Raw genomic sequence first — 12,419 nt, forward strand, 5'->3', positions numbered from 1 at the left:
GTAAACACATATGTGTATTATATAAATAGGGTGGCATTATTGTCACTGAGGTATTTATATCAAAGCTGAGTTTTCTTCAGATGTATTAAATGAAATGTTCTTTAACTATATTCGTGGTTTAACATTGAATTTAACCTATAAGCAACCATATTCAGGCCTCACCTAGTAGAAAATGGGTAAAAGAACGAACATTTTTTGAGCCTTAATTATGTTAGGAACTGATAGGCATCTGAAGTACACAAATTTCATTTAATCTGCATAATGTTTTATGAGGTAGGCATTATTATTCTGAGGGGTAGAGTAACTCAAGTAAGGACACAGAGTTTTGAATCTACTTACAACTAACTTCTCAAAACATCATTTTGCCTCCTGGTGGTCTAGGGGATAATTTTTTTATTGTCTTATTGCCTATTTGGTCTTATGCTTAGTTGGCCAAGAATACAGGAAGCAAACACACATAAAAATAAGTTATATTTTTCAAAATGTCAAACACTTAAAATTTGTGTATTACTTGAAAGAATCTTTAATAATCATCTAATGGAGCTCTTGATCCCACATTTTACCCTACTCATCTCTCATCTTTCCAAAGCAGACAGAAGCCTAAGGAAAGCATTGAAGGCACATAGTGCAGGAATACTGAAGGCCAGGATCCTGTCTGCCTGGGAGGCATTTTTAATTCTGAGGAGGAGAGAGTCCTGAAAAGGACCCAGAGACAGAAGTAACTAGAAAGTGGTTGTGTAGGTTTTACTCTGGGTTCAAGGGTAGTTGGAGAAACTTTTCAGATTTTTTCCCATTTGGCTTGGTCTTGTTCAGTAGGATAAGAGAAGAGGTAAGGATTCTGTCAGATGGAGTACAGAATAACAGAGAAATGCAAAAGAGGAGTACTAGTACAGGAAGTTAAGAAAGGAGCAAATATTCATTTATATCCTCTTATTTATTAAATAAGTGTCAAAATACTGCCCAAAATAATAATACACAGTACAGTCTTCGAAATGGCTAATTTTCATTTTATACAATTTGCTTCGGTCATAAAATATACTACTGTCTGTCTGTGTGTGTGTGTGTCCACTGGCAGATTTGTGGTTCTGCCATGACAAACCCAAAGTTGCTAGCTTATGATTTCTTTTGGTTACTTCTTTTATAACTTTAGGGCATCATGTGGAAAACTCTGAAGAAAACATTTCAATATAAATTTAGAAAATTTAAGCATTATGTGAGAAATAAGTGTAATCCATGGAATATGTATCTACTATGAATAAGCAGGGTTAAATTTAGAGAAATCATGTACTCAACATCTGTCATAACATAAAGTTAATGCTACCCACTACCCTATCTCCACAACAGATCTCTTGGATTCAGACAGATGATATTATCCATGGTAGCACTTCTTGTTTATTCTTTATGTTAAATTTTTTTTATAAAGTAGTAATCTTGCACCAGTACCAGCAAAACTGATGTCCTATGAGGTAGACACATAGATTATCTAAAATTAGAAATCAGAAAGGTAAAATAAACTCTTAATGATATAACTGTAACTATCCAACTAAACATTAAGAAGAGAAAAATCATCCTATGTTACATTATGAGTTCAAAGGAACTTCTATATCCCTATATCTTGTTAAACTAATAATAGGTTCCAGTTTGTTTAAAAAATATTTCAGTACTATGTGTAGTTTTCCGTTACTGAACTGAGTCTGTGGGGACAACATTCATATATTCCTCTGCGGTAGGTTATTTACCCTCTTGTTACCAATTTTGATGTGTTAAAAATAAATGATTCACTCTCACTGTCAGACCTAAGAGACACCTAGCTCTGACTTGAAAGGAAACGAGGATGTAAAAATGAAAATGGTCTGAGAGAAGGACAGCCTTTCTTGAAGGGCAGGATAAGGTTCAGTGACCTCTGGGCACTCTGGTCCAATCAGGGGAATCATTGCTCCATTCTTGGAATCACTGCTTTGGGGAAGCAAAAGACCCTATGGCTCATAAAACCTGATGATATTAAGAAGAGGGGAGGAATTCACACTTAGAATTCAAGGTCACTGCTAGAAATACAACTTTAAAAATTTAAGGGTAAGGAAAAAATACCATATTTAAAAATGAATTACTCATGTTTTTTTCTTTTAAAAGTATTGGGAAAACTCATATCATACAGATGTTCATTATTTATTCAATGTACACCATTGAGAGATAAATAGAACTGTTCGAATACGAACATGCCAAAGGTAATTCAACTACTGCAGTGTAAGTGTGGCATAACTGATTTGTCATGACATACAATTTTCTAAAAGCCATTCTGTTAGAAGGCAATAAATGAGTGCATAAATGATTTACACTCTTCTGAACTATGGTTATTATTCAGTATTTTATTTTTAAAAATATATACTATTATGTTTATTCTCTAGAGTATAATAAAAACATAATTGAATTTGATGAAAAATAGACTTGATTCTAAATGTAGCATACAGCACATACTCCTTACTTTATCCCTTGTAAAGATCAATGGTCACTTGAGATGGTTCCGCTCTAGGTTTGATTTACTATATGGGCAATAAAATATTTTTAATTTAAAAATTATATCCTTACATTCCATGTCATATTTTCTTTTTAATACTAACATCTGAGTTTTAACCTAAACAACAATTTATAAATGCAAAATACAATATTTTAATCACTGTTTTACTTCTAAATATGATTTCTTACTGACCAGGTAGCATAGGAAACTAACTATAGATGGTTTAGCAAGTAAAAAATAAAAGCATCAGTGTTCAGTAACTTGTTTTGTTTTCTCGAAACCTAAACGCTATTATGAAGACAATTTCCTTTAAAAAAATATTAAAAATTTGTTTTAACATAACCTTGTCTGGAAATTAAAAAATAACTTAACCTAGTTAAGCTAATACTATTTTTGTTTATATTTCCTTTGGGTTAGAAACTTTGTTATGCAATAATATATAAATATATAACATATAAATTATATAAATAAAATAATTACATTGAAGTTTAATACAGTTACTATATATTTACATACAATATAAATTATAATATATACTCTATAGTATGGTTAAGTCATATATATGCTATTTAAAAATTACATATATAAAACATGACATGAAATATAAGAATATAATTTTTAAATTAAAAAATATAAATATATAGTAAGGGCAAATGCAAATTAAAAATAAGAGGCTTAATTCTCCCTGTTTTAAATAAGGGAAAAGATTTCTGTCCATTCCTTTTCTTAAAGCTTTTAACTTAAAAATTTGTAATTGTTAAGTACATCTCTTTGAAATGTATCCCTTGGAAAACTAGATAGGCCTTTTTGTCAGCTTTCTCAGCCAGGACTTTCTTTCTCAAGAATCTGGGAGTCATCTATGCCAAACGAAAACACCAAGGGAGATGGCTCCCCTATCACTTAGTTCCTAAGGAAGACTAGGAGCCTAACTTCAGTGGGTGCCCCTTTCCAATTTGCAGAACTAGCTGTCAAAAAGATATGAGAAATTTGTTTCTCCTAGCTAACACAGCTGTTCTTTACACCGTGACAAAGTTAGGATGAACTATGTGTAGAAAAAAAAAAAAGTGCTGTCAAATCCTCTATTTGAGGACTATTAATATTGTTTATCTTGAAAACATATATATCTTGAAAACTATATAAAGGGGTGAGATTCCTTTCTGTTTGTGCAGTCTCTTTGCAGATTGCCCGTAATGGGCATGGCATTCTGGTTTTAATACTTGTTGAATAATAAATCCTTTATGGAGAGGATTTCTGGGATGGGAGATTTTTTTTTTAATTATAATTCCCCATCAATATGCTATCTTCTGAATTTAAGTTTTCTATGCCCATTTTTATGATGATGAAAATTAACTGTATTCTCACATAAAACATGAGGGAAAAAACCATAGGAACATTTCACTTGCTTAGTTCAGTTCTTTGACAATTCAACTATCCCTTAAATTTTAAAAAAGGAAATACTATGTCATTCTACAATAGAGATTTTTACTGTTTTGCATATTTGTAACCCAAATGGAGTATGTTATTAGAATCTTTCACCAAAAGGATTAAAATAAGTGAACTGACTCAAAGGCCCACAGATACATATGAAGACAAAGTCTTTTCTATCAAAGAACATGTGTTAGTGGGAACCTAACTGTCCCTTTTCCCCAGTATATGGTAACACTAACTTTTGTAGTAAGTGATGAAGACTAATATAAAATAGCAATTCTCTATGAAGTCCCTAGCCTTCCAAATAAGAGGAGACTTAAAATGACAAACATTATATAAGAATAATCTATTTTTCATGTTCTGTTTTCAACAACTCAAATAATCGTGGGTTTATACTACCATTTTAATATCTATTTCAAAATTTCAATTTCTATGCTTATCCACCTAATGAGAATGCTTAATTCTAAACATATTAATGAAAATCCAGGTTATCGATATTGGCAAACTCTACAAAATCATTAATAGAAATTCAATAGACTTTATTTGAAGGCAATGCGTATATTTTCTAGTTTTATTTGAAGTACTAATCAGATAAGGAAAATAATGTTAAATTTTAGGGGGAGGGTCTCATCAATTTTTTTCAGCAAAGTTAATTACAATTAAAAACAAAAATTATCTAGGAGTAAAGTTTGTGTAAATAAAGCATGAAACCAACCTGTTTTAAATAATTACAATATTTACCTTGTAGCATTTTGTTCTATCTTTTCATCAATGTCATTGAAGATCTGCTTAAACTCCAAGTCTCCAGGAAATGAATTTAACAAACAATGTAGGTCAAAAGAATTATGGGAATATTCATCTCCCCAATCCATTCTGAGGAACGAGAATAGAAAACATGTCAGTTACCCCAAAATGAAGAAAAATACCCAGCTCAAGTTGTGAGACTAAACCTAAAACAATAATTCCCATTTTTAGGCAAAAAGAAATATAGTAGGAAGAGAACTAGGGTATTATTAATCTAGATAGAGTGTTTTGTTATTTAAATTTCATGAGGTGTGACCTAATTTTCACACTCTTCTAAGGTTTGGAAGCTGAACAAAACAGCACCCCTCAGAGAATACTTAAACATCCTGCTGCTTCTCATTGTAACTGAGAGCGCAAAAGAAATAACAAAGCCTCGCAGACCACTGTGAACAAAGGTGGTTGCAGAAAGAACTTAACACCTTCCTTCCAGTCTTGTCAACCTCAAGATTTTTAAAGTCTCATCCCCAGTCCCTATTTATATATGAAAAAGGCAAAAACTTCTCCTCTAGCACCTCTGTTAACCTAAGTATTGATAAGTAAAACTTAAATATGCTACTTCTTATAGAGATATATGCATTTTCCCACTACTAAAGCTTCAATCACTCATTCATTCATTACATATATATTTATCAAATGTTTGATAAGTAACAGGTACTTCTATAGAAGCAGGGAATATACTTGCAACAAATCAAAGTCCCTGCTCTTATGGAGTTTTTATTCTCTAGAGGAAGGTAGATTTTAAAAACAATTAAACAGATATATTTTATAGAAGATAACATGGTGAGAAGTGCTATGAGAACAAGTAAATCAAGGCAATGGGACAGATTAAGATTGATGGAGCTGGTGCAGAGTGTGAATTATTTTATTTAGGGATATGTTATTTTTGGACATGAAATAGTGCTTATAAAGTATTGTGATGACTGATGGTACAAATGAATGAGAAATTTAAACATTAAATTTGTTTAAATTTTGTTTTAAACATTAAAACAAATATACATGAAATAAATATTAAAAAAGGCTTAGGTAAAAGTGGTTTTAGTTCGGATAAATCTAAAATACTTGAAAATTGTCTAAAAAGTGCTGCACAGGCTACAAGACTAATGGACTTCCTCATCTTTAATTATTTAATTATTAATTAAGTCAGCTAATTTAATTATCTTATAATTAAATAACTAAAAATTTCTCATAAGTCCTATCTGAAATTCAGAGAATTAGTCTTGGGATAAAGCTTTTACTTTTCTTCAGAGATACTATTTTAAAAGGAAAAGACCCAACTAAAATGTTTTAATGTAAAAGTCTACAGCATCACAAAGTTTGTCATTTATAAACTCAATTAATTCCAAATACAGTATAAGAACTGTAGTTTAGAATGAGTCACCCCAGGATATGACTCTGTGATGTACAGATAGTTTTGAGCTAAAGGCAACCATGACCCTGCTGGCTCAAGAAAAACTTCTGCCCCGCCTTTAACGACCTAGAAAAATTTGAATTATGGGCCTTGCCCATAATAAGAGATTATAAGAGGTAACCTGTTTTGACCTATCTATATGGCAGGGCAAACTACTAATTACTGAACATCTGCTCTTCTTTCATCCTGCAGTGACCTTCTTCTGCTCTGAAGCCCTAAGGTGATCCTTAGCTCAGAATATCATATATACCTCATTTTCCCATTTTGTCTTTGAACCTCTCACGTATGTGGGGTTCCCATGTGTACATAGGTATTAAGTTTGGTTATTTTTGCTTGTTAATCTGTCTCATGTGGATTTAATTATTAGACCAGCTGAAAGGACCTTGAGGGTAGAGGAAAGTTTCTGCTCCCCCCGCAAAATGGATATAACATTTTAAAATAGCAGAATCCTAATACATTTGATTCACCGCTTTCAAAATATTTTGCGATAAAGTATAATTTCTCATTTGAAAACAAGTATTTGCCTATAATGTGCCGTAACAAATAATAACCTGAAATCAGGCTAAAAAACAAAACAAAAAAATTATAAGCTAAATGGTAGAAAACTCTATGTCCTTCAAAGTTATATTTCTTTGGGACACCAAAACCTCAATATTTCCATGAAACCAATAAGTCTGTTATCTTTATATCTCCTTAGCATCTCAAGTAGTTACAGCTCTTATCAGAAAAGACACTCCTAAATCCAATGGAGTGCAATTCATTATTATTACTAATAATGAATTTATGTATTTGCATACTTTAAATCATTTTGGGTAGTTCAACTCTTTGGATGGGCTTATTAAAAAATTGTTGCAAAAAAATGAAATTTTAGTTTTGTAATGAAAAGATTTTATTGGCTGAGTGTTCTTATAGAGAACTCAAACTTAGTAAATATTTTGTAGCAAGTCTCTCTGTATAAAACAAATTATATATCAACACTCTGTATAGAGTTGTCCCAGTCTGTCAATACTATAAAGCCTCATTAATTCAGATAACACATACTCAAATTTTAAGAAAATATGTACATTTTCTTAATATCAAATGTAATGTAATATCAAAACAGAAATGATTTTTTTGTATATCTAGTATGCATAAGGTACTTTATATATATCATCTTCCTTGTCATAATAATTCTACAATATAGTTACTGTCCTTATTTATAGGGGAGGAAACTGGAGTCCAGAGATTAACTAACATGTCCATGTGACATAGCTATCCAGTGCTACAGGCAGGGTTTGAACTAAGATCTATTTGGTTCCAACTTGAGGATGCTCACATCTTGAGAAATGAATCACTTACTGCATATAGAACAGTTTTGTAGAAATGACATTAACCAAAATGTTAAAATGGTTATCCTAAGATATTTAGATTGTGGTTGATTTTTATTGTCTTTTTTATAGTTAGCATTTTCCTGTTCTTGCAATAAGTATTATCATTTTACATATAATTGGGAAAATATGTTTAAAAGACATTACCCTTGCTCGCAGGGGGCTTATCTTTTATTTTACATTTTCTATTTGTCGTCATTTGAAACATCTTCCAACCTTAACACTTCTCTCTCGCCAGTCATATTTATCATTTCTTTCAAAATCTATTCAAAACTTACATAATTCCTAAATATCTCTTATATAACTATGACCATTTCACCAAACTTTTTGTATTAGTGTTATTGGTGCTTGAATGCTGTTAAAAGAAAATATGACTTTGTATTATTTTGATATTGAATGAATATGTTATTGCCATCATTGAAATAAGTTCTGGAGTCAAATAACAATGGATTGCAATATGTTGAGCACTCAGCTGGGGCTGGTGACCATGATTTTGAAGGCTTCCCAATCGACATGGTTTTGTGATTTTCTCCATCAAACTTCAGTAGAGAAGTTAATCAATAAATACAAAGAATGTATTAAAGGAATGTCATTTAATAACAATGATAGGGTACCAGAAAGATGATGGTTCACAGTTTTCATGTGACTGGCATAAATCTGTGATGCTTCCATATTTATGGTAAGGTTCTAAGGTGATGAAGAGTAAGAGAAACAAGAGTCACATTTTAGGTAAAGAGGCAGCAAGTTTAAGATGCTGTGTAATAGGGGGGGAAAAAAATCTGATAGGCAAAATAGAAGAGGATGAGAAAATTAACCCGAGTGAATATTGATGCACAGGACCAGCACAAGAGATGAATAAAGGAGAGTAGACTGTGGTAAGTGAAGCTGAAGTTTTGATTTAGAAGTTCTCTCATGAGACTGACAGTGATCCCTGCTGGACTGTGGTGAGAAAGAAGCATGCACAGAATGGGCAAGAACACAGGCACCGATCCACCCATTTCCTTACATGCACTTCATGGGCCCACAATGACCTTACTGGTGGGCATCATGAAGGAGCAGAGAGAGAGACTGGACGGTCTCTCCTCACAAGAAGCAGAGTCAGTAAAAAGAATAAGGCCATGAAAAAGGGAGCCAGTAGAAAGATCACTACCATTCTCTAAGTAAAAGATAACTATGATTTCAACAACAGAAAAGTAAATTATTGAGGTATCAATGAAGTTTGGCAAATACTTCAATGGTATTTTATAAAGGCAGAAGTAACTTTAAAATTTTTACAGGGAAAGGGGAGAAGCTGTGAAGTTGTGGATCAAGATATATCTTTACAGTCTCTTTATGTTCCTGTACTTCCAACTATTAAATTGTCATCAGAAAGATAATAATAATTTGACATAATGAATGAAGTATCTTACCCTAATCCATGAGAATAAAAAATGAGAGCTATAACTTTTTAAAGTACAGTAACTTTGTTTTTGAAATTTCCATTCCACAATATTGTTTGTAAATGTTCTTTTCTTCTGTAATGTTTCTGATTACTTTTTTGTATGAGATTAAAAACAGTGTTTAATATTTCAAACATATTAACAAGCAATCTAATATTAATTATTGCCTTCAAAAATGAGTTGTTTGAAGAATTATATCTAAGCCAAACATCCGTAGATCATGTTTCAGCTGTAGGCAAATTGTAAAAGTTGAGTTATAAATTCCTAAGAACAGTAACTACAATGAAATATGAACATTATAAGTACTGCCAGAAAACATTACAATAAAGCAATAAAAACATCATACTTTATGTGATCAAAAGAAAGTCCACAAAAATTTTGGAATTGCTCTTGTCCTTTACCATATTTTAAAATGATACTTTTCTATCCTAGGATCTTTTCTTTTTAATTTACATATAATGGTTAGAGTCCTCATTTTATCTTTTTTCTGTTTCTTCAATGATAAAAACCTAGAGGGTCATTCTTCCTATAACCAACCAATATACGCTTAAAAAGGAGTGAAAAGAGATTGAAAAACTAACCATTGGGAAAATATATACACTGAGTGTGGGAAAGCCCAGTGAGGAGGCTCATATACTTTCTCTAATCTATGGACAGACTGTGGACTTAATGTATTTACCAGCTCTGGTTCATCTGAAGTCTAAATGTTCAATATCACTGTCTAAAATAAACACTGTTAATGAAACTGAAAATGTTTCAAAATGTTGCATTACAATAAAACACATTTAACTCTAAACATCATTGAACCAAGAATCAATAGATTTGAGATCCTAGTTCTACTACTAATGTCTGTGTAAACTGGGGTAAGGAACTCAATCTCTCAAGAGGGACAGAGCTCATGTTCCTCATTTATAAAATGAGGTGAATGGATTTATTAGGCTCTGAGGTTTATTATAGCTATAAACTTGTATTCTATAAAGAATGATGGAGAATTACACATTTTTGAACCCTCATCCCCAACCAACTCTTCCAATGGACTGTTTTGTTCATCAATATCATAATTTTTTTCTATATCTTGGACTCTCAAAGCCATTTTAACTCTTCTCTTTTCCCTTCCCCAAGACTACTATAGGAAAAGCTAAAGTAGAATCTATAGCTTAGCAAGAAATAATATGTGAAAAGAAATGTGAAGCATCAAGATATTCTTTCGTGGTAATAGGTAGATGCCCTGTACTGATGTTCTACCTTCCACCCCTCAGCTCCTGAAAATGTTCTAAGAAGCAACTAGCCCATGTTTCTGGGCTACTCTGTCTTAGCACACTCTTCACTCAACAAAAGATGTCTGAGACCAACTGAGTTTAGACATTATTGCCTCCACAAAGAAAAAGGCAACATTAGGGAATCATACCTTCATAGGCATCATGTATCTTCACTTATTATTCTTGGTATTCTTTATATTATTTGTATTATTCTTTGTAATGCTGGTTTGGTTTAAGTTGCTGGTCTGGTAAAAAGGCAAAATAAAAATAAACTTTGACCAGGCCATCATTCTTAAATTTGGCCTGGCTCATTTTTACTTTCCTTCCATATCTAGTCACAAAGTCTTCCTATATGGTTCATGAAGTCCTGCCAACACTGTATAATTCAAAATTTAACTTTTACTAAACCTTGACAATTTTATGCAGTTCAGTGAACTCATTCATTGAGACATAATTTAAAGGCATGATGACTAAATAATATTAACGATAATAACAGCCAACTCTTACGTAGCATTTATATGGGCCATACATTGTTCTAAGTTATATATATATATATATATGATTCTTATATATATATAAGAATTGTTCTAAGTAATATATATATATATATATAAGATTGTTCTAAGTAATATATATATATTGTTCTAAGTAACATATATATATACATAAGATTCTATATATATATATAAGAATTCATTTAATTCTTAACCTAATGCTATGGGATAGGTACTATGATAATCTCCATATTAAAGATGTGGAGACTGAGGCACGGACAGGTTCATAATTCGCCCATAATCACTTACGTAGAAAGTGGCAAAGCTGGGATCCAGACTGCTTCAAAGGCTGTCCTTAATCATAATGTTATATATATAAACCACCTTTCTGTATGGACACGTACTTAAAAATTATTTTACCTCTTATATGGATTGATTTGTTTATAGTCAAATATATTGGGCAGCTTTCCCTAGGACCATTATAAACTTCCTTCAGTATGAAACCTATATAATTTCCAAATTTTTTTCCTTTTTTTTAAGGCTAGGTCTTCCTCTGTGATATTTCAGAGTTGTCAGAAATTTATTTATTTTCAATAATTACTGGAAAGTAAAATTTTAATGTTTTAGCCTCCCACAAAGACTGAGAAACAAGTGAAGTGGATCTCAATTTGTTGATAGTTATTTAAAATAACTTATGCATTAAAGTCTTATATTAGGAAATAAAAAACTTGTTATCCTATTCAATTTATTTTCTCAATTCTATATATACGTTTATATATACCTTTTCCCCACAGATTGCTGTACTTTCTACAAGTAATTGTGCAAGTTCTGATTATTATAATTATATGGGCTGGAATATTAATATACAGCCAGTGAGTACTTATATTAGCATACTATAGCTATTAAAATTTCCTTTAATAAAATATAAAATATTTCATTGCAACTCTATTAATAATTTACATATGTGTATGTATGAGGTATAAATTGACAGGATCAGTCAGAATACTCTACTGTAGCTTGACAAGCAAACAGAATTGTCATATACTTTACTCACCAAATCTGACATTGCTTTATTTTTCAAAGCACTTCTCTTTCTAGAAAATATATTCATTTTAATAACTTTATAATCTTCAATTTGCAACCTTAGCAATCTCTTGCTTTAGTATAACAGTAAAACCAAGATAATGTGAAAACAAATTTTAATTTCAGCATTTTTTATAACTTAGCATGTACACATTTCACAGGATTTAAAAGTCATAAAATTATCATATATTCTGAGATTAGATCTAAACATTATCACAAATCATGAGGTTAATCATTAACTAATGAGAATTTTAAAGGAGAGTAAGCCTTATTACTTTGGAGAATAGTACATCAGCATAAGTAGAAAGTTTAAGTTACGGAGCCTTTTTAAAAAGACAATTGTATTATGCATCAAGTGGGAATAATAACAAACGTAGCCTATGAGATATCAATTACATTTTAAGGAACTCTCTTTTAATAATTAGATAAGAGTGTTTTTAACCTAGCATATACTTTGTTTATAAATGAATGTTTCTAAAAGGGTTAGGGTTCTTAAAGTATGTTCCAAGGATTTAAGAATTTCTTCTAAAATGTTACTAGTATTAATAGCTAGTCATGTTAATGGGATACTGTCCTCTTAAATGGTGGTAATATTATTAACTTAAAATTAATTTGATGACTA

General features: G+C 31.3%; 1 protein-coding gene across 1 annotated transcript in view; it reads right to left on the reverse strand.

Moving 5' to 3' along the window:
* KIAA0825 (KIAA0825 ortholog) overlaps window positions 1–12,419 on the reverse strand; it is a 364,821-nt gene that overhangs the window by 319,088 nt on the left and 33,314 nt on the right. Inside the window, exon 3 of the mRNA XM_023522742.1 lies at window positions 4,685–4,816. Coding sequence (XP_023378510.1) covers window positions 4,685–4,815 — 131 coding nt within the window. The 5' untranslated portion in view covers window position 4,816. The remainder of the gene's footprint in view (window positions 1–4,684; window positions 4,817–12,419) is intronic.

Source organism: Pteropus vampyrus, unplaced genomic scaffold (assembly GCF_000151845.1).
Source record: "Pteropus vampyrus isolate Shadow unplaced genomic scaffold, Pvam_2.0 Scaffold11, whole genome shotgun sequence".
NCBI classification, from domain to species: Eukaryota; Metazoa; Chordata; class Mammalia; order Chiroptera; family Pteropodidae; genus Pteropus; species Pteropus vampyrus.